Raw genomic sequence first — 23,720 nt, forward strand, 5'->3', positions numbered from 1 at the left:
TATATATCTCATTTCTAGCATACTTTTGAAATTCGTTTAGTAAAATATTCTAAAAAATATTGAAGTGGCTACAAAATTTTTTTAACAGAATTCTAAAATATTTTGTGGATAGATAAAAGAAACACCTTCATTTCATTGCGGAAACTACTCACCAGAAGACAAGAGCATCACAGCGACAACGTTAGCACCATTATATTTTCCTACAGGGCGTCCTTTCGCACATACACACGTCCACAAAATCACCAACACTTTAGCACCAAAATGTGTGAAAGGCATTATTATATGCCTCTAAGAGGTACTCTGCGCCGAGAATAGAGAAGAGTGACGCATGACTTGGCGGCAACAGCCAATAAAAGCAGCGACCGCAGTGGCAACCGCGAAAAATATCAAATTATCAAAAATGTGGCAGAAGCGCGAGAATTTCTTCACCCATACACACACATACATATGCTGCCATGGTACTCACACCAGGCGCATTAGTCACGAATACAAAGAAATTGCACGCGGCGGTAATTGTGTTCTGTCGCGCAAATAAGATTCCCGACTTAATGTATTTATGCTTACAAATTATGCGCAACGTATCTGTGTGTGAGTGGCAATCAATATATGTATGTATGTGCGCGCTTCAGCGCTTGATTCTCAACAATACCACAGGCAAGTGGTAATGCACGCATATTCTGCTGCTGTGGATGCTTCTGCTGTCAATAAATATTCAATCAAGCGCCAGCAAGCATTCCACAAGTTCTCTTCTTATTCCGCGCATTCCCTTATTTTACTTAAGGGTTTGCATGTGTGCGTGCGTCTGCCTAATGATTGGTGTGAGTTATACCGTCGTCCTTATTGTGGTTCATTATGCGAATCGCGGTTTTGCCATCCATCTCCCAATCTTTCTCTAGCTCAGCTCTGCGTTTAACAGCTTGCTGTGCCATTGTCATCGCCCCCCTCCCAAACTTGTCGTCAATCGTTTCATGTTGGTGACACATATTTTTCCTAATTGACACTGCGTATCGCAGCCAGCCGGCGTACCTGTTAAAGCGTGGGGCGCTGTGTGTGGGCGTGTGTGAGTGCGTTCACTTACTTACTTTTTATGGTTTCCTTCTTTCAGATTCCTTGCATATGGAGTGGAGTAATTTCATTTGCTTCGCAATGCCACATATTTTCAACGCATACATACCATACATATATACAGAATTGTATAAATGAATATAAAGGTTGGTCCATGTGGAATAAAATTATTTTTGACCAAAGTCATTAGCATACCTCCACGCTACTAGCAACTCGATATTTTATCTAAAAAGTGTTAAATCTTCTAAGCTTTAATGTAGTAGACTCTAAATCGATTCAAAGCTCGTAAACATTGTCTTTCTAAGTAATACCTGCAGCAATACTTTCGACGGCGTTCGAAATCTCACACAGCGGACGCGATGGCCCACAAACCGCTCGGAAGGCCATACACAGAGTTAGTTGTTTCCTGGCAGTATACGCAGAGCTCTTGATACCGTTAGCAACTAGAGCACTGTTAGCCGTTCAGGTCTACGTAACCGGAACGGACACGGATTTTATACGGCCAAGGTCTGTTAACTCGGCAGAATTCTGCCGCTACAACAACAACAACAACTACATACTACTGTTAGCATTGGTAGCAGGTTAATCCACATTGGACTCCAGCATACTAAACATATACATATTTATGTCCTAAACATGTTTTCCATCACCTTTGAAACCTACTTACTTAACGCACCTGCATCTATGGTAAAACCACCCTGTTATTTTCATTGAGTGGAGTTTATGTCGAAATATTCCAAGTTGTTTGTGATAAAGAATTCGAGCGCTTTACTCATTTCTTTTTGAAAATTGAGTTTTCTTGTTTCTAATTGTACTTTTATAAAAGAAAACGTGAATGGAAAAATAAAGAAAATGTGTGAATATATATAGAGAGATTAGGTAATGGATGACTGGAGAGGCGGAGTAACATTATTCTTTTGTGCCTTTCTGTGTTTACTTTAAATAACGAGGAAATCGAATTTCGCAATTATCAGTTATGGAAATTATGCCACTCACATTCGCACGAAAAGAAATATGTTAATGATCATATTGTCAAAATAAGTGCAAAAGTAAAAAATATTCTTCGAATGTTACACCTAACTTGAGTGAGCATTGTCGATTGACTTTAAATTTAAATTCAAGTATTCTAGAATTTTTTTTTTTAAATTTGTAAGAGAGAAATTTTTGTTTACAACTAGTATTTATTTTTTTAAAAGATTTACAATATAGCTGAGACGAAGAAAAAAGTTTCTGAAGTGGAAAAATTCGTTATAGTGCGATACTTAAGATGTTACGACATATCATTAGCCTGTACAAGAACCATTTTCTAGAATAGTTGTTGGTCGGACGCTTTCATGATGCAAACAATTTTTAGTGTATATGTTCACAGTTTGGTTTGACTGAGTTGATGTGAGGATCACATATTCATCTCGACAAATATAAGCAACAAAAACTTATCCTAGAGACGTCACTCGAAATACTCTTCAATATCTCATCATATGTTCGTTTTTATTGTGTCAAATTTAATGACGTCAAATTGACAATAGCGAAATTTCGCTGGCAGGTGTTTTTACTGCATCAACAAAAATTATTTAAAGTACAATAAGTTCTCAACAGTAATTGCGGTAATATGTCACACTAACAAGCTATTAAAGAACAAATTTAACATTTTAAATACTAGCTGGAATAGCGATGTTATTGCTTTGACTTTGACTGTCATTAAATTTGACGTGGTGAGTATCTTACATAATCAAGAAACTATAAAATCTCTCGTCTAAAATTTATATTGAAAGAAAAACTTAATAATAGTCATCAATTTTATAAATTAATCAAAAGCGTATCATATTTAACAGTTTAATCCAATACGCTTTCGTCATAACGCGTGCCTAGAACAACGAAAGTTGACTCTAACAACCTGTGTCAACATAAGCCGAGCCAAAATAGAATTATCTTGACGTCATTATAGATGATCCACTAAACACCATATATTTGCATATATGTATGCCTTTAGCTGCAAGAAGGTACATGCAATGGATGCCACCTTATAGCAACACTCTATGGCAATTTTCAAAATTAATCAATTTTCAGGCAAAGCGTGAGAATTAATTATATTAGTTGGAAGTAGCGAGCATTTATGAAAATTATTGCAAGCCAACACAAACCACTAATAAGCGTGTTCGGTCTCTAGAAAGCGGAAGCGGCAATAACATTTGTTCCGCATGAGACACGGGCAAGTGAGCAATGTGCCATAAAGAAAAATAATAAAAAAAACCTAGTAACGTAAAGTGAAGCTAAACTGCAATATGCCGTGGCAGATGTGTTCTGCCGCAATTAAGTTACCCCGCCGGCGTAGGGTGATGGGTCGCCTGAGCTGGGTCAGCGTGTGCTGTTTGATGTCAGAGGCATGTCAGTGCGTGCGACAGGCGTAAGGCAACAGTCAACCGGTTGACGTTTATTGCATTCATTGCCACCCTCGCCGACAGAGTCCAGCCCTTTGAAAATCGCTCTGCTCGCAACCCTTAAGCCAGACTCTGCCGGCTTTTTAATTACAATCGTGTTAAGTGTTGTTAAGTTTTTTACCCTCTTTTGCTACTAAACGCCAGCAAGCCACACACTAGCAATAGACTTTGAATGACAGGATAACATCTCAAAGACTCTCAATAAGAATTTTAAAGTGAATTGAAAAGGCAAAAAACTACGACAATAATTGTAAAAGCAATATCCTGTTTGTAACTGCAGGCGCTTGTTTTGTGGCAATATGTGGCAACTTGATTTGTGGTAATGGAATTTTAATTTATTAAAAAAATTAAAGTAAATAAGTTGAGGGTCTTGGTAATCTCTCATTAAGATTTTGGTTAAAAAATATTAAAATTATTGTTATATTGAAAGTTGGCAACCACGTCAATCACACTATACAACACGCTGATATTCGACCAGACAAATTTTTCTCGAGTTTTTTTTCGAAATAGAGAGTCGTTTTCGAAGATATGACTTTGGTAGCTAATACCAGCTGTAGCCTGTAGCAAAGACCAAAATATTTTTACAGCATTTAAATAAAATGTTTTTACTGTTTTAGTAACTAAGCTACTATAATTATTAACGATATTTTTAATAACAATTTAATAAATTCAATTTGGAAATTCAAATTCAAACATTTCGACTTTGGAGGCTAACTTCGAAAACGGAGAAACTACGTGTTTACTTATGAATCAATCTTCCGAAAAAAGTTGACATGATCCAATCCCAGAAAACAAATCGATTTTGCCATACAGTCTTCTTCTTAGAGAAAGAGTCACTGAAGGAAAAACTAACAACTACCTTTCACCCTCAGCATATAATTTTGCTTTTGAAACGTATAGCAATAATATTTTGCATTTTTGGAAGACTTCGGATTTATAAGCGTTACTAAAAAAAAGTCAATAGAGAAGCCGTTATAAAGTCAGCATCATTCGTTTCTAAAACAAGCAAACAATCTTTCTCTGAAGCGTTTTTTCAAACTTCAACCTTTTGATACCATCTTCAGCTGCGTTTTCAGCTTCACGCATTTTCCAGAAGCATAAGAGAAATCCCACTAAGATTTCGGTTCCACCATCAAGAAGTTGAAAGCTTTTTTAAATTAGGTTGTCGGAAGAAATTTCGAAGAAATTTTGTTACGAGTTCCCATAAACGCTCCAAAATACTTTTTAAAGCGAGTGAAAGATACTTTTCCAATAAGGTAAAATCCATGTTTGTGAGAATTGTTTAATGTTAAATAAGAAAATTGTCAATAAACTCGAGTCATATTTTTAATACAACAATTTTTTTTTTCAATTTCTTAGAGTAGTGCCTTAAACTAATTATCTTATATATTATACTTAGAAAGAATGCCTCTGCAAATACATTTCGATTCCATTTCACAGTCCACATACTCACTAGTATAAGTACTTACGTGTCGAGTATAAAATGCTCGATGAACACTTTGTGTAATTGCAACTCAACTATCTTGCTAGTTGCAATGATTGTAGCATCTTCCAACATTAACGCCTTCTCAGCTGCTTCCAACTACTTTATGGCAACTGCTCGTTACAATGCTTACTTTTACGCTGTTTGTACGAGTTTATATGAATATGTTTGCAGAACGCTTTTCTTTTCCAATTGATTGCGTCAAAGCTACAAGCTCAATGTGCACTGTTTAGAGTTCTCCGCAAATATTTATTTATTTGTATTTATAAGCCGCAATGCTTACTCATGTAATACTCTTCTTTTTCGTTCAACAGTCCACTCGGAACGAACTGCATTCGCACCCTACACACTGCTATTTACAATAATTGCCTACCCTCCGAGCGGCAAGATGCTCTGCTTGCCACATTGCTGCAATTCAAACGGCAGCGTTATAGCTGCGTTCTAAGTGGCCTGACAGCAGATTCCGATTGCGGCGCCATGCAAGCACCCTTCCCGTTCGTCCAACCAGCTTTCGACCGCACTTATCGTGACCCACTAATGTGGTCAAGTGGCAGCACAGTTAAGATTTTACTTATTTGTTGCAAATTGCAATTGCATTGCAACATTTCAAAGCGATGTTGCATAAGAAGCAGCATGGCAGAAGAAGAAGAGGCCTTAGGCTTTTATTTGACAGGGGTGTTGGGGACGAGGGTGTGATAGGGTGACCGCATACTTGGCATATTTGCCTCTGGTTGCGGGTGAAATGGTCAACGCATAAATGCCATTGTAAATATTGTGTTTGCAATTTTCCAGCTCAACAAGCGAACAGCCAATTTCCTTAATTAATTTCTGCTTTCGCTTTTTTCTTTTTTCTCCCCTGCTTATTTGCACACTCAATTTCTACGTTGCTGGTGATAAGGCGATTAAAGTGGCAGCAGTAAAAGGCTGTAAAGCTAAGTATCTGACACTTTGTTTCGAAAGTGTGCACTTTCAATAAGAAGCGGTGGTTTCAAGTCTTTTAAAGAGCCTCATTCATAACTTTACTTAATTATATTAAAGTGAGGTTAGGTTATATTTAAATTAATATCACAGCTGTCCTTGAGTTTAAAAAATTATATGGCTTGAAAATATAACAGCAAAGGTTCTAATAACAGGACAGACATTTCCAAGAAAGTTAACTCTAGTTCAGCTCTTCAGAATTGCAATTATTCAGATTGGTTCAAAAAATTTAACAGTTTCCAACGCAAGCGCCAGGTAAAATAAGTATTCCCTATGCATCTTCTAAATTGGGCTCTGAAAGAGCATAAATAATAATTTTAATTTTCGTCCAACTTTACTTTAGAACAAGCTCAATCAAGGCTCACTCATTCAGTCAATATTAAAGTAAGAACTTGTACTTAACAGTAATAATATTGTAGCAATATACTGCTATAATAATAACAACAACAAGGAATGTCAACAACCAGCTCTGTGCAATCAGCTAGGCTTCACTCCATGGTCATCAATCAAATAAGTTGTTGTTGTAGAACGGTTTGTAATAGCTTAGTCTTATATGGCTCTTGTAAGCGATCAACTATATTTGCTCTCTACTTGCGCTTACCTGTTGAGAAAGCGCGGCTTAAGAGCCTATAAGTGATGGCTAGACGAGGCGATCCATCATAACGTGGAACGAGCGCACGGAATGGAATGTATAATGTGATGTAACAAGTTTTCAATATTCTAAAATCTTTAGGAAAAACTTATAGACAAGCGAAATAAGAGAATGTAGAGAATTTTAGAGAGGCCAATCCTAAGATATGGAACTCGAGCATAGCAGCTGCTTCTATGCGGATGCCTTGGGGATCTACACATTTATCTCGACGACTACTAAGTTCGTTTTAAAAAAAATCAGATAAAAAGTTCTTAAGTTCTGTCAAGAATCAGTTTTTTCATATACATACAAGTATATATATATTATATATATAAAATTTTTTCACAAAGTTGAGATGCAGTGCAGAGAAACTGAACCTGACAACTTTCTGCTTAACAAAATTTGAAGACAAAATTTCCCATTTAACGAAAAATTATTTAACCAAAATTTATTCACAATTATAATTACAACTTTCTTTTTAAAAAATTGCATAGTTAATTAATCACATATAGAATCAAGTGTCCAGTACATAAACTCAATATTGTTAGGCAGATTTGATAAGAAATTTGCATATAAACCGTCACAAAGAGCTATAAATTATTGCCTACGATGAAACAAAAGTTCGATTTTGCCGTCGAGCGTTAACAGAAATGAGTCATTGGCGATTTTGTTATCGGTGCGGGTCTCAACGCCAGCGCTAACCTTGAAGTTACTTATCAGCTCAGACACAGCGACCTTGGCCTCAGATAAGCCCAATTTCATGCCTTGAATTTGAAAATTTGATAAGCTTTAGTTCTTTGATGAACTCGACTTTATAATCACAAATAGTGCTTTAATCTATGTCCTTTACCTGGACACATACGCGGTCCATCGCCGAATGGCATAAAAACCCCCATCTCCCGATATTTGCGTACACCGCCCATCTCCTCTGCAAAGCGCTCAGGCCAAAAATCATCGGGGTTTTCGAAGTACTCAGCGTCACGATGAAAAGAGTAAGTTGAAATATAGACTCCGTCACCAGGGTGCACAGTCAGCGTTGAATCGTCGAAATTTTTTAAAGTAACTGACTCAGTGCAGAGTTTGAAAAGCGTTGGCAGCGGTGGAAAAAGTCGTAGCGTTTCTGTAATTTTTGTAATTTTTTAGGCGAGATGCAACAAAGAATCTTAGTCTAAAGGCTTGCTGTAATTTTTTTGTCACCTTGTAGACACTGTTCGAGATAGGGCAATTCGTTTAGCGCATCGAAACTGTCAGCGACGTCGGCAGCGAGTAGTTCCTCTCTGAGCTTCCGTTGAACGCGTGGATTGCGCGCAAGCTGCCAGCAAGACATGCAAGTACACAACAGGTAGACATTTTAAAACCGCTACTTAGCGAAATCACAACTTTGTTATAATAAAAACAACAACGACAAGCAGCGGCAAGACGCGAACCTCATAATTTCCACTCACCAGCAACAGGCAATGCGCAATCAGCATCGCTCCCGTTTCATAGCCATCAATCAAAACTGTTGTTGTATGTCCGGCAATTTGTATGGCATTTAAGGATTTTTTCTCCCTGAGCTGCTGCAGGTGATCGATCACATCACCGCGCCCACCGCCAGCCTCGGCTGTTTGCTGTTTGGCGCGTGCATTCAAAGCGTCCGCGAGTAGTTGTTGAAAGAAACGATCCGCGGCGACGGGAAAGAAACGTACGGGCTGTAATTTACGCAGCCAAGGCCAAGCAGCAGTGCTTCCATAATAACGTACACATTGCAACGATTGCAAAATAATATCTCTGGCCATGCAATGCACGGGTGAGAGCGATGTTGCACTCGCTTTCTGCGGCACATTGAAGGCGTTGCCTTCGATGCCCCATATAAAGTTGCACATGAACTGGGCTGTGAAGCGATTGGCTAGCTGAAATGTTAAATCAGAAATGCGGCACTTAGCAATAAAGCATTTGATAAAGTGTTTGCTATTGCTGTTAGGTTATAAATACGCACTTCTTTGGCATCTTGTGGTTGCTCACCCATGGCTGTGAGGAACTCGATGGCTTTCTGAGCACTGTCACGCATTGCTGAGTAGAAGGAGCGAATCTGGGAGGGATAATGTAATTGAAATTTTAATTTTAATAAAATTCAGCTTTTTCAAAAACTGTATTTGTAAATATTTAGTTTTATTTCTAAGTATACAGATTTTCCACCATAAATTGACTACAGACTACACACAACAGGAGTACAACTCTCCTGAGTGTCTCGAATTCAATGATGCACGGTAAAATTTTTGTGCGACTTCACAGTAAATCTTGAAAACATTAAGCATAGTTTGGTGTTTCTTCAGCTTATACATGTTTTTTTTTACCTAAAATTTCAAAAATCTGGCAACCCGCCTAAAAAATATTTTCGACGAATATCCTTTTAAATGTGGTTCAGTTTTATATTTACTATGTAATACTTGAATTATTTTAACACTTTTCTCGAATTAACAGGTGGCAACTGCTCTCAAAAATACTTCTCAAGTGTAAGTTTTCTTATAATTCCTCATTTCTACGTCTATTTCAGAACTCGTTAGTTTTTATAATTTTTTGTAAACATATAAACAAGTGTTATCTTAAAAAATTATTTACAAAAAAATCGTTCTTCAACTTGTTGAGAATTATAGTTTTTATAGCATATTTTAATTTATTAATTTTAAAAAAATTAAACATAATAAGTCTAAAGACTTTAACTTCTTCTGTTGCATATCAATAATCTAAAATTCATTAATCATTGATTTTACTGGAAGTTATTTGCTTCAAAAATGTATTTTTTCTAACACTTTAAATGTGTAGTTTTTCAGTACTATATCTTTATTTCTTTAACTCGAACATTACATACAACAACACCTCCACACTTAACATCCGAGAACGCCACAACGATGACACACCACACATCAAATTAACAAGAAGAACTGGATCATCGCCTCCACCTTCTTTCTGCTCTCTTCGTCACGATTCTGAGCACCACATCACTCGATTATCCACTTCGATTCAATTAACTGGATCCTAAACACTAATTCCGATTACTCAGCGAACCTGCGCGATACGGTTAATTTAACACGCATTCAATTACGACAGGTCCTGTGCGCTCCTAATTCGATTGCTCAACGTCACGACGTCATTTTAGTTCAACCGCGATCCTGACTTCATACGATTCGTTTTTACCAGGTCGATCGACATCGCTCCCAACTCTTACTGCGGATTTTATTCGGAAAGCTCTTGTACGCGTTAATCGATCACGCCTCAAAATAGTAATGTATAATTATCTATATATAAAAATAGTAATAAATTATATTTTATAATAAAATATTTTACTTGAAAAAAATTGCATTTTCATTTAAGTAATTAACGCGATGCTAAGTAATGTTTAAAAATCTCAGTGGTGTTGCGTACGCAATTAATCACTTGGAAACTGTAGAGCAGTATCACATAGATATGAAGGTACATATGTAAATCCTTCACCTTATTAATGGTCAACGCTGGCACTAATTCCGAACGTCGGGCTTTCCACTCTTCTCCGGTGGAAACAAAAGGACTGCAGGGTCGCAGTTGCTCCACGTTTGCGTTCGTCTGAAATAAATACATATTTTATATATAAGTATATGTATATTTCTAAATAATTTGTAAACATTTATGCAACTGAATAACAAATACAAAGTGCAAATTGTATTGATTAAGTACGACTTCTTGACTTATGAATTCATATCAGTAGGTGAATTAACTCACCCATTCGGAGGATTCGTTATCGTGAAAACTTTTAAAATGTTGCGTCAAAATTTCCAGAGCCAATTTTGGGTCGCATATAAAAAGTTTGGGTGTGCGTGCGATAAATATGCCTACAAACTTTTGTGAGACTCTGTAACGACTGTAAAGAAAATCTCTTCAAATATCCTTGTTGTGTTAAATAAAAAAAAATTCACAATGAAAAATTTGATGAATTTCCATAAATTACAGATAAATCTCATTTAACTCCTCCAGCAAATTGCACTGTCCTGCGCTAGCTTTCGGGAACGTGCCGACGAGCAAATACGGTTGTGGACCACACACTCCGCGCTTACGCCAGTAATTGAAGTGCCAACGCAGATATACTATCACAATTTCCCAGACGAGGCATACTGATAAGCTCGCCAAAAAAATGAACGTCAATAAAAACATTTTCAACAGCACGAATTCCGGTATGTGGAGAATGCGGAACGCTTTCACCAACTGCTTAATAGCTATTGATTTAATATTTGTCTAGCTGATAAAGTTCATATTGCTGCTAATTGTTTTTATTGCGAACGGATTACAGTTAGCAACATATTTAAAATTCGTTTAGTCAAGAAATAATCAGTTTTGAACATCATAAAAAGAAATTAAATTATCTGAAACTATAATTGGTAGTTAAAAATGTTAAAACACAGCGCACGTTTTCGAATTACAATTTCTTTGCATTATAGCTAATTTTTCATATTTTGAATTGATTACAGATACCAAGATAGAACTAGTTTAGTCTAGAAATAATCAGTTTTTTGGCCGCTAGAAGGAAATTACAATTTCTTAATGTTGCTTTGCAAATGAAATTATTCGGCCACGTTTTCTTCAAGGTGACCTCATCAAAAGAAATTCATTTATCTGAAACTAAAATTGGTACTTAAGAATGCAAAACACAGCGCACATTTCACATTTCAAAATGGTGCCGCTTCTAGTTACATTTGCTTTGCTCGCCGCTGTCGGATTCCTGATACACAAATATCTGACATGGCACTACGATACCTTTAAAAAGTTGGGCATAGCCGGCCCAGAGCCAAAAATATGGTTCGGAAATTTAACCGGCAAACAGCAAATAGGTTACGATTACGATGACATCTATAAGTGAGTACAAACGTAAATATTTTTTCATTTTAGCTAGGTTATTTTAAGGACATGTAAAACATAAAACATCAAATTTTAAGGCAATCTCATTCAACTCCTCTGTGAACCAAATATTTAATATTACTAAAATCAAAGTAAAACTTCCGTTTATGCCAGGGGTAGTGTGTGTAGACTTTACTTTTCATTTACCAATCAAAATCCCATAAATGACAAACGAAGTTTGAAAGGACCTAGGTAATTTTTTTTTACAAATTTCTTTTATGTGCACCATTTTAAAGAAACCCTTTGAATACAATTAAATTTTCTATAACCATAGAACTAAAATCAATTTGTTTTTTATTTAGCAAATACAAGCAGAAACACCAGATTGTTGGCATGTTTGTTTCCAGACAACCTGAGTTTTTAATACTAGATCCGAAATTGGCACACGAAGTCTTAGTAACGAATTTCAAGAGCTTTCGGAATAATTTAGGATCCAAATTCGTAAGTACGCCCAGATGTATTTATTAAGAATACTATACCCACAATTGTATGAAGAAGATTAAACTTATTTAATATGGGCATATCATTTAGCTCCACGACAAAGAAGAAGATCCAGTCGCCAAATTCAATCCCTTTTTCAATGTTGGTGAGAAATGGAAGACGATACGGTCCGACGTAATGGGTGGACTAACACAGCACAAAGTATAATATATAAAGAAATATAGTTCTGCTTACCACTAATTATATACATAAATCCCTTTCAGTTCACCTCAGCCTATCCGATTTGGAAGACTTGTACTCAAAAGCTCGGAAAACTCTTAAATGCACAGACAGCAAAAGGCAGCTCTATAATCGAAACTAAAAATGTAAATCTCTGAATACCGTTGCTTATTTTCTTATTTTAATATTGCCTCCCTTGCAGCTTCTATTACGCTATACATCCAATATAATGGGTGAATTTCTATGGGGCATTGAAACGAAAACGCTGGACAGTCTCGACGAACCGAATCATTATCTGGAAGTATCGCATGAACTAATTCACCAAGTGTTTCACGGTTTTATGAGCTATTACAATTGCATACCCTTCCCTTGGTACCGACGCTTTGCTAATCATCGAATCTTCACTGCCGAAAGTGACCAGCTTTTTTCACAGCTTACAAAAGCCGCATACGAGTTGCGTGAGAAAGATGATAGCAAAAAGAATCAAGCTGACTTCTTAAATTACGTGCGCCAATTGCAGGAAAAGAAGCATCTCTCCCATAATGAAGTGGTAGGCTACCTGGTGACCGTTTTTCCGGATGGTTTTGACACTTCAGCAACAGTTGCTTTTCACGCCCTTTTCTACGTGAGTCAAATTACATCTAAACTTTTCTAAAACACTTACTAAACCTGCTTCATTATTTCAGTTGACCCATCATCCGGAGTGTCAGGAAAAATTACGTAAAGAAATTTTAAGCAATCTTGAAGCAGACGGCAATATAAATTATCAAGCTTTGTCTCTGCTCCCTTATTTGGATCAGTGTATAAACGGTGAGGGCACATTATTTACACCTAAATGCACTCGATTTCTAAATTTTACTTTATTTTTAGAAACCTTACGTATGATAAGTCCCATTACATTTAAGCCGCGCCTCTGCACAGAATCAACCGAATTTGTATTGGACGATGGACGTCGCATACCCATCGAGGTGGGACAAGTAGTAACTATTCCCATATTCAGTTACTTACATGACGCCGAGTATTTTGAAGATCCGTTGGAATTCAAACCGGATCGTTTTGAAAATGTTGATATTTCGGAGTTGACGAAGAGGGGAATTTTTTTGCCGTTTAGTGATGGACCACGAATGTGCTTGGGTAAGTTTTAAAAATACTGAAACTACATAAAGAAGTAAAATGTATATCCCATTTCAGGTCGTCATTTGGGTCTTTTGCAAATAAAAACAGCTATCGTCGAAGTGCTCAAGAACTATCGTTTGAAAGTCTGCGACAAAACTCCACCGATAGCGAAGCTCGGCTCACCAGCGCTTATGAACGCAGTGGAAGGTGATTTATTAGTCGAGTATGAGAGATTATGATCATAAACAGTGAGGCTCCCATATTGTTAGTATTTTTAAAGTAAATCGAGGCTATTGATTTTTTCTAAGTTCTGTGAATAAGTATTTCTGATATATGGAATGAATATTTCCATTAAACAACTTTAAGATATTATGTTAGTTTACATATAACACTTGAACATCGAAAATTTTTTATAAGAATAAATGAAACAAGTGATAAATTGTCAAAATATACCTATATACCTATACCCACATACGTCCAATGGTTAATGTTTCTCCAATATCATTTAAAATTTTTTAACTCAAGGAGAAAAGGAGGCTTGCGAAAGCCTTGAAATTATTTTGTAGATTTGTTTGATGATTTCGTTTGTAGCTGTCCTTTTAGAATACTCATGGCGGAATTTAGCGAACCACCTCTTAGTGGTTCTAGGTATAACTACTTGATTAAATTCACTAATTTTTTAGGTAACACCACCAATGTTAGAACATTTCACCACTTCACTTATAATTGCGTTGATAATTTAAATTAAAATGCGATTGTATCGTATACAAGGTTATAACGCCTTTATTACTACTGTTATAAATATATAATTATAAATTATTATGCAATTTATCGTATTTATAAAGGTAACGACTTAACCCATATGTCCGAATAGAATCAGCATTACGAGTTCTGAAGGTGTCGCTTGCCGTAGTTTTATGTTGATGTGGCGCTCAGGCTCGTAGACGAAACGAATGTGTTTTAGCGAATGAGGATCCAATTAATTTTGTATGGTGGTTTAGGTCAGATATCATCGTACGTGGTGTTCTCAAATGTTGTATGTGGCGATGTCATCGTTTGTGGTGAGATTCTGTGAGTGTTCTCAGGTTTGTTCCCAGGTGTGGTGTATATGTTGGTTTACATTAGGGCGTGCCATTAGTTTTGCAGGTGCAGCGGTATATTTGCAACAAACAACCTGGAAGGTTGAGGAAGAGGTGGACCGATTTATCTAGCGTTTAAGATAACTTAGGTGTAATTTCATACAGATTCCTGGTATGGTAAGAAAAATTACATTTGATATGATAAGATAACATAAAATTAGTGTCATATTTCATTCGATAACTAACGTAACGTAACGATAACTTACAAACGAAATAACTTTTTCTTAGTCAAATCTACAGCGCAGAATATTTCTTAACACATTGACTGCTAAGCAGTTTGGACGAAACTTTTCATCGGCTGCCAAGCACGTTTTTGTTAAAATCATAATTATCTCTGTCGCGCAATTTCGGGCGATCAAGCACACCGTGAATTTCCGTGTGTCGCACGAAAACTTATAACATGACAGTCAATGTGTTAAGAAAAATCAAACTAAAGAGTTTCGTGATAGTAAGCAGCTGTGAGTCTCGTCGATAAGGTACTAATCAATGCTGTTTGTTTTTATTTCGAACTGATTAGCAACATTGAACTAGTTTTGTGTGGACACAACATATGCTAATGGCTAGTTGACATACTTACTACAATATATATATATATACTATATTTATCGAGTAATTGATTAAACTTAGTAAGCGTTTTGTTTTTTCGAATAATCGACGGTATTTTGCGGCCTATATCAACGTTGGTTTGAAACTAGGCAGGAGGAAGTCTTAAAGGTGGTGAGTCGACTACAACAATAGTTGAAAAAGTCAACATGAAGTACAAAGTACAAATTAAAATTCTCCGTTCTTTAAAGTACGTTTGATTCTATACGTTGAATTCTAGAATTTTTTCAATCCGTAACTTCATTTTGTGGCACACCGTTCATAGTTATAAAATCTCGAGTTTCCTCGTGTAAATTCCATCGAATCATCGTGATTTCTCTACTTAATGTAAAATATCAGTTCTTCATTATGCTCTCTTTTACGGCATCTTTTGATGTGAGAAAATCTGACGGCTTTTCGTTCAAATCTTGCAATTAAAAAGGTTTTGATATACTTCTTCGATATCTTATGCCGAAGAATTTTAACAACATTAAATAATTTATTCTTAATTAAATTTTAAACAGTATGTTTAAAATAAAACTATTAAAAATTGCATCAAAATACTTACGACAGATGAACATGATTCGAAAACTTATCATTACTAATAAATTTTGTTGTGCTTGTCTTGAAATTAGTTATTTGTGGGATATATTTCAGTTAAATTTCGTTTTTTAAAGATTTTTCTGCTTTTCATATACGTATTCTGCACAGGTAAATTTTTTTCGATAGTAACTCACAGTTAATAAAAAAACTAAATCCAGAGTTTCAACAAGTTAATTAATAAAAGAAAGTGCCTGATTCAAAATAAAAATTAACTGCTTCTTTTAATGGCACAAAACTCTATAGAAAACTTTGAGACTGCTTCAAGTGTGGTAAGCGCGATATACGCGACATATGTCGCAAAGTTTCACACGGTTCCCTAACAATAATATAAGTATTTTCCGGTCAAAATTCTTTCAGTTTATATTCAATTTTTTTTTTTACACTCCTTAGTTTGAAGTGCAGCCTTTTTTTATTTTTTGAAACTATATTTATTATTTAGTCAGTTAGTGTTTGAGCAAATTTGTTATTCAAATGACAGATAGTTGATGTTTTTAGCTGTGGAATTTTGTTTTTAAGCTATTGCGGGCTTTGAGCGCGGCGACAGAATCAAGAAATTCCGTAACGGAAATAAACCTAACACGATCACAAAGTATGCGCAAAATGTTTGCATACTTGTAGGCGTGTTTTCGCATATTCCGAGCGGACAAAATCAATTAAAGAGCAAGGTGATTCAAAAAAAATAATATTTACGATGTATTTTTTTTAATGGCAAATAAAAATATAGAATTATTTATTAGTAACATTATTATTATTTTGGTAATTAGCTACCCCACCCTTTTGGAACAGTATATCGTTTGACTTGAATAATACAAACGAAATTAGGTATTTCAATCGGATTATCAATGGTAGTAAATTTCACCTTATCTTGGCTGGCGATTTCAACATCATCTTCACTGATGAAATCAGAGTGATTAACAACGTTTCATTCGGAAAAAGTTAATATGAAAATGAATAATGATCCACAAGAATCCACAACCAAATATGGGACCACCATTGACGCGGTATTTTCCAGGTACCTAGTCTCTCTTTAGTTTAGTTTTTAGTATCAAGTCTCAAACTTATGTTTCTTATTTCAGTTTAACCTATAGTTTCCATGATAAATGATATAGTTTCCTGAATAACCTACATGTATCGTAAAATAATAAAAATATTCTAAACAATATTAAATAAATTGTTTCCTTATCGAACACCACGCTCAAAAAGTGTAACTTGAAGTAATATCACAGAAAATCAAATACTGCATAAAAAATAAATAAACAATTATAATTGCATAAATTGATAAGAATTGCTATGCAATAGCTTTACCGCGACAGTCCACGAGTACCAGCCGTATTTTTGTTTTTTTGCGGTGCCTCTCAAACTGTTAGTTCTCTTGTCTCAGTGCAATCACTTTCAGTGCTACTAAAAAAAGTTACAAATATACATATACCATATGCAAACATACATACATACAAATGTATATGTGAAGCTAATAAAAGCGGTTTAATAAAGTGTATTATAGTATTTTCTAGTAATTTTGATTCCCATAAAAAAATTAGAACTAATTTTTAGAATACAATTTTTGTATATTTTCCCGGCTCTAAAATTTTAACGTTCTGAAAATTATGCTGCCCCCTAAATCATGTCGCCCTAGATCCAGGCCTCACGGGCCTAGGCGGAAATCAATCACGGTATATTGCATAATTGATTTACGTTTATGAAATAATAAGAAATTGTACTTTAACCAATATTTATTTATAAACAGCAGGCGTCGTTTAATTCAGTGTCAAAACGTTAGGGCATCCTACATTTTCAATTCTTTTCATATGTTCATTCAAATCAAGCGCCGGAGATCACTGAAGCTCACTCTAAAACTATATATTCATCTCCCTCAGTCTCTCTCTCTACATTTTTTCACTGATAGTAAAACTTTAAAGCACGCGAAGAAATTAAATAAATATTATTTTAAAAGAAAAAATATATAAGTATATGCAGCACAGATTAATTATGGAAAATTTGCAGAACATGTACTCGTACACAATTATTAACAGACCCGTATGAATAAAGATGACTTCAATGATATCGAAAAAAATGACAAAATTCATTCAATGAATATCAATTAATGATATTACCGCGATTTAGAGTATATAGTACACAAACTGCGCTTTATTCAAGGTTATCTCATAAAATTATATTGAATAATTTGCATACTAAACAGATGATAACATAGGGAAGAGAATCACTCACACTTTTCACTCATTACATATTCTAAACCTCTCTATATGCTCACTATATGAGAGCCGTCGAAGAGTGATATTAATAAAGAAGGTTAACAGCATTGGTCACTAGAAAGTAAATACATAACGCCAATTACTGATAATGGATACCTAAGTGGGGACAATGAATCTACAATTGTCACTTCACAATGCTAAATAAAAATCACAGCGCGCAGTTTCGAAATGGTGCCGCTTCTAGTTACAATTGCTTTGCTCGCCGCTGTCGGATTCCTGATACACAAATATCTGACATGGCACTACGATACCTTTAAAAAATTGGGCATTGCCGGCCCAGAGCCAAAAATATGGCTCGGAAATTTAACCGGCAAACAGCATATAGCTTACGATTATGATGATATCTATAAGTGAGTACGACCTCATGTATCCTATTTGAATTTAGATACATATAGTTGAGCAAGAAAAAGTTAAATGAGGCTTTGATTTAAAAAACTTAAAGTAAGGATACATATATTATACAATAAACTATCATATCGCTATGCAATCAAGTGGTAAGACTCACTGGTGCACGAATTTTATATTTATCTATCTATAGTTATACATATATAAAACTTTTCGCGAATGACAAAGGCGATTGAACCGAACCAGAAAAGTTTGAGGATCGCAGAAGGGCTAATTACATTTACATAACTTTCTACATTCATTGTACTAAAGCCCATTTGTTTCTTTTTCAGCAAGTATAAGCAGAAACATCAGGTTGTTGGCATGTTTGTTTCGAGAGAACCTCAATTTTTAATACTAGATCCGAAATTGGCGCATGAAATTTTAGTAACGAATTTCAAGAGTTTCAGGGACAACTTAGGAAGCAAATTCGTAAGTACGCCCAAATGCGCTCACTAAGAATAATATACCTTTAACTGTATGAAGAAGACCAAACTTATTTAAAACGCGTGTATCATTTAGCTGTACGACAAGGAGGAAGATCCAGTCGCCAGATTTAATCCCTTTTTTAATGTTGGTGATGAATGGAAGACGAGGCGGTCCGACGTTATGAGTGGACTAACACAACACAAGGTATAATATATAATGGAATATGGTTCTGGTATTTCACCAATTTCATACATAAATCCTCTTCAGCTCACCTCAGCCTATCCGATTTGGAAGACTTGTACTCAAAAGCTCGGAAAACTCTTAAATACACAGACAGCAAAAGGCAGCTCTATAATCGAAACTAAAAATGTAAATCTCTGAATACCGTTGCTTATTTTCTTATTTTAATATTGCGTCCCTTGCAGCTTCTATTACGCTATACATCCAACATATTGGGCGAGTTCCTATGGGGCTTTGAAACGAAAACGCTGGACAGTCTCGACGAACCGAATCATTATCTGGAAGTATCGCATAAACTAATTCAGCAAGTGTTTAAAGGTTTTATGAGCTATTTCAAATGTATACCCTTCCCTTGGTACCGACGCTTCGATAGTCATCGAATCTTCACTGCCGAAAGTGATCAGCTGTTTTCACAGTTCACAAAAGACGCATACGCGTTGCGTGAGAGAGATGCGAGCAAAAAGAATCAAGCTGACTTCTTAAATTACGTGCGCCAATTGCAGGAAAAGAAGCATCTCTCCCATAATGAAGTGGTAGGGTACCTGTCGACCGTGTTTGTCGATGGTTTTGACACAGCAGCAACAGTTGCTTTTCACGCCCTCTTCTACGTGAGTCAAATTGCACTTAAACTTTGATAAGTTACTTACTAAACCAGCTTCATGATCTCAGTTGACCCATCATCCGGAGTATCAGGAAAAATTACGTAAGGAAATTCTAAGCAATCTCGAGGCGGACGGCAGTATAAATTATCAAGCTTTGTCTCTGCTACCTTACTTGGATCAGTGTATAAACGGTGAGAGCACATAATTAATACATAAATGCACACGATTTCTCAATTTAACTTCGTTTTTAGAAACCCTACGTATGATAAGTCCCCTTACATTTACTTCGCGCATCTGTACAGAGTCCACCGAATTGGTATTAGACGATGGACGTCGCATACCCATCGAGAAAGGACAAGTAGTAACTATTCCCGTGTTCAGTTACTTACATGACGCCGAGTATTTTGAAGATCCGTTGGAATTCAAACCGGATCGTTTTGAAAACACTGATATTTCGGAGCTGACAAAGAATGGCATTTTCCTGCCATTTGGCGATGGACCACGAATTTGCTTGGGTAATTTTTAAAAATAATAAAACATTGCAACTATGTAAATAAGTAAAATGTATATCCCATTAAAGGTCGTCATTTGGGTGTTTTGCAAATTAAAACAGCTATCGTCGAAGTACTCAAGAACTATCGTTTGAAAGTCTGCGGCAAAACTCCACCGATAGCGAGACTCGAATCACAAACACTTATTATCGGTGTGGATGGCGATTTATTATTCCAATATGAGAGATTATAAACAGTGAAGACCTCTTCTCTTCTCTTGATAAATATTTTGAAGTCAACCCATAATGAGATTCATGATTTTTTCAAAGAAGACACATAAGCCTATCTCAGCCTATATGGCATGAAAACTTCTGTTTTATAACTTGAAGACAATACCATATATTACTTATTTACACATAACACGCGAAATATATTTTTACGGAATAAGTGTAATAACGAAAAATGTGTATTAAGATTATACGGAGCACAAACTACAAGTAGAAGCTTTTCAGAATATTTTTGTGTTATTCTTATTACATAATGGGTGAACTAATAATTTTACCTAAATGCAAACTAAGTGGTTCCATCCTATTTCAATATTATGTCATAGTATTCTTACTGAAATAGTAAATACAAGAACTTTATACCTTTACCTTTATATGTCCAATGGTTAATGTTTCTCCAATATCATTTAAAATTCTTTAACTTCTGGAGAATAGGAGGCCTGCGAAAGCAATTCGACGTCCGATTCGCGCAATTTTTAAAATATCTTTGTGGATTTTTTTGTGTTTTCGCCCAAAAAACCTCTTTTTAATGCTCACTGTAGAATTAGCAAACCACTTGCGAATGGTTTTCATTTGAGGGTTAGTTCTTACTACTAAACATATTTATTTAATTCTAGAGAGTTTTTCATAGAGATGATACAAGTTAAGGCTGCCTGTATGTCGAATTTAAAATTCATTATTATCAACAGCAAATAAAAGCAAACGAGGATTTATTTTTGCTCCAAGCGGGATTGTCCGCATAGACTTTAGACTTTACATACATGTCCCCACAGGAAAAAGTCTAACGGTGTGATATCACACGATCTTGGTGGCCCAAAACGTGAAATTATCTGCTCACCGATGTTTTCTCTCAATAAATCCATCGATTGATGTAATGTGTGGGAAGTCTTGTTGACCCAAAACGTCGCCGAGATTACGAGCTTCCATTTCAGGGAACAAATTGTCGGTTATCATGACGCGATAACGGTCGCCATTGACGCTTACATTCCCACCGGCATCATTATACCTTAAAAGGGTATATTAAGTTTGCCACGAAGTTTGTAACACCCAGAAGGAAACGTCGGAGACCCTATAAAATGTGTATATAAATGATTAGCATGATGAGCTGAGTTTATTTAGCCACGTCCGCCTGTCCGTCCGTCCATCCGTCTGTATATATGCAAACTAGTCCCTCAGTTTTTAAGCTACCGATCTGAAATTTTGTATCTGCCCCTTTCTCACTAAGAAGCTGCTTGTATGGAAAACTCTTTCATTTGACGAGGTATCTTCACGAAATTTGCACGAGTTATTTTCTAAGGCAAGAATATAATCTCCGAAAAAATTGTTTAGATCGGATCGCTATGTCATACAGCTACCATATAAATTGAACGATCGGAGTAAAGAGTTTTTTATTGCCGATTCACGAAATTAGATCTGAGTCAAGTTATTATAAGGAACCTTTGTATCTGTGAAGGATGTTATAGCTTCGGTGCAACCGAAGTTAACGTGTTTTCTTGTTTTTGAAGAAATATGGACCGATAATTACACCGGCCCACAAACCACATCAAACCGTTGTTTTTTCTGCATGAAATGGCAGCTCTTGAATCTCTTTAGGTTGCTCTTCGTCACAAATGCGTCATTTCTGCTTGTTTACACACCCATTGAGCCAAAAATGTGCCTCAAATGAGCGCAACAAAATGAAAACGTCGGATATTCTTCGAACATTGAAAGAGCCCATAGGGCGAAGTGTTGGGCCATGAGTTGAGCGAATCGGGCGAAACACATTCTTTACGGAATGTGAATTTCTTAATAAATTTGAACGATTTGTAAACGTTGTTCAAGCGTAAGTCTTTCCATGATGAAATTTCAAACAATACTGAACAAAATTAACATGACAGCTTGACACGAATCATGACAAAAGTACAATAATTGGATGACCGGTTAGTTTCATTAATATTCCTATCAGCATGTATCCATGCAAATTAAGTTGAATATCGTACGATATCAACTCAATGCTCGTAAAAATATATGCGGAAATATTAAATGTTTCGACTAAAAGTTTGAAGTGATTAGATTATATTTAATTTATTAACTAATCTAGATTGTTCTCACTGCCGTTGGAATTTAAAAAATTCGCATTTAATATTTATAAAAAGAACACATTGTACTGTCGTACTTCGTTATACTTGTCTTCTTGATTTAAATATTTCCTATTTAATGTACAATAATGGTCTAAATCAGCTGTGATATTGTAAAAAAAGCTTCAAATCTTCTCGGTGGCGAGATTAGCAAGTGTCATTTTTGTATGGAGAAATCTTGCTAAATCCATTAGTTTAGTGAGATAATCTATTCAACAGCCTAAATCTTGTAATTAAGTGTCAGTCGTAACATGCTATTATTAACTCATTTCGGAGAAATTTATAAGAACACATAGCGCGTACTGGAAGAATCCGACGAGTAGAACTGGAATTATATTTTGCGGGAAAATTTAAAACATTCCACCTTGAACCAGAATTATTGCAATTTCTAAAACAAATTCATTAGCCTCACGAAGAATTCTTATATAATAAATAATATAACCTTGCAGATGTTCTGCAGTGCAAAATAAATAAGGTCCAAGACCTAGAATTTTTCAAAGCCTTAGCGCAGAATGTTTCACAACAGCGATCAAATTAAAAGAGTTCCAGTTAGTTTGCAGTTGAAACAATATTTTAAAAGAGGCTTGTTTTTGTTAATAAAAAAATTACGTAAAATATTAAATATAACATGCGACAACTAAAGTAACGAAGTTCTAAAAAGATTGCTGATATTGTTAGCAAAGGTTGCCGCCTGTTTGACAAATTTTATTCGCAAATCCTTAAAATATATTCGATATTACAACATTGGCGTGAGGTGAAACATTTATCTAACAGTTATTCGGTATACAAGTATATGAATAAACATATACAAAATTCAACTGTTGATTGGGAAAATTTATATAGATTTATTAAAAATTAAAATTTCACATTTTAAAATTGCATTAATTGCAATTCTCACTGCAAACCTCTATGATGATTCTAACTTGGATGCCATGAGTGTGGCATTAATATAAATACATCAATTTTCTTGGTAAATATTATTATTTCTTCTGTATGCATATATGGTGTATGTATGTATGTATATGTGACGAGGCCAGACAAAATATACCTAATAAAAAGGCACTGATAAGACAGAGGTTCAACGAGCATTGAGCTCGTGCACATATTTACTTATCTACATACAGAAATATTGTTTATTGTTTATAAAAATACATAAGTGTGTTGATAATCATAACATAAGAACATAATCTATTAAAAACCATTGCATGTTAATTACCTGATAAGGCTGTAAATAATGAATCGGATTAATCAAGTGACTGTGAGAAAAAAGTAAACAACACAATATATTCCATATTCAAGG

The 23,720-nt window shown here is 35.5% G+C and overlaps 3 protein-coding genes and 1 long non-coding RNA gene across 5 annotated transcripts; 2 read left to right on the top strand and 2 right to left on the bottom strand.

Annotated features, from left to right (window-relative positions):
• Window positions 1-7,016: 7,016 nt before the first annotated feature.
• LOC106626949 (probable cytochrome P450 28d1) lies at window positions 7,017-10,833 on the bottom strand. 2 transcript variants are annotated; one of them, XM_014246858.3, is made up of 8 exons: window positions 10,560-10,833; window positions 10,334-10,472; window positions 10,070-10,177; window positions 8,574-8,666; window positions 8,041-8,487; window positions 7,793-7,907; window positions 7,446-7,715; window positions 7,017-7,359 (listed from the first exon to the last, which is right to left on the bottom strand). In XM_014246858.3, exons 1-8 carry the CDS (start codon window positions 10,760-10,762, stop codon window positions 7,193-7,195), a joined length of 1,542 nt encoding a protein of 513 aa, XP_014102333.2. In that variant the 5' UTR covers window positions 10,763-10,833; the 3' UTR covers window positions 7,017-7,192. The 2 variants fall into 2 exon arrangements, with proteins under 2 accessions (XP_014102333.2, XP_036221423.2); XM_036365530.2 differs by having other exon boundaries at window positions 10,334-10,487.
• Window positions 10,834-11,064: 231 nt separating this feature from the next.
• LOC106626950 (probable cytochrome P450 309a1) lies at window positions 11,065-13,586 on the top strand. Its single transcript, XM_014246859.3, has 8 exons — window positions 11,065-11,461; window positions 11,806-11,944; window positions 12,035-12,145; window positions 12,208-12,309; window positions 12,366-12,788; window positions 12,850-12,973; window positions 13,034-13,297; window positions 13,355-13,586. Exons 1-8 carry the CDS (start codon window positions 11,247-11,249, stop codon window positions 13,516-13,518), a joined length of 1,542 nt encoding a protein of 513 aa, XP_014102334.3. The 5' UTR covers window positions 11,065-11,246; the 3' UTR covers window positions 13,519-13,586.
• Window positions 13,587-14,034: 448 nt separating this feature from the next.
• LOC138857380 (uncharacterized) lies at window positions 14,035-15,466 on the bottom strand. The gene is made up of 2 exons (XR_011396446.1): window positions 14,625-15,466; window positions 14,035-14,527 (listed from the first exon to the last, which is right to left on the bottom strand). It is a non-coding gene; the product is annotated as an uncharacterized lncRNA (long non-coding RNA).
• A 2,538-nt stretch (window positions 15,467-18,004) lies between these two features.
• LOC106626958 (probable cytochrome P450 309a1) lies at window positions 18,005-20,535 on the top strand. The gene is made up of 8 exons (XM_014246871.3): window positions 18,005-18,223; window positions 18,551-18,689; window positions 18,780-18,890; window positions 18,954-19,055; window positions 19,112-19,534; window positions 19,596-19,719; window positions 19,780-20,043; window positions 20,109-20,535. The coding sequence occupies exons 1-8, from the start codon at window positions 18,042-18,044 to the stop codon at window positions 20,270-20,272; spliced, it is 1,509 nt and encodes a 502-aa protein (XP_014102346.2). The 5' UTR covers window positions 18,005-18,041; the 3' UTR covers window positions 20,273-20,535.
• The last annotated feature ends 3,185 nt before the right edge of the window (window positions 20,536-23,720 follow it).

The sequence above is a fragment of the Bactrocera oleae genome, chromosome 5 (genome assembly GCF_042242935.1).
Source record: "Bactrocera oleae isolate idBacOlea1 chromosome 5, idBacOlea1, whole genome shotgun sequence".
Classification (NCBI taxonomy): domain Eukaryota; kingdom Metazoa; phylum Arthropoda; class Insecta; order Diptera; family Tephritidae; genus Bactrocera; species Bactrocera oleae.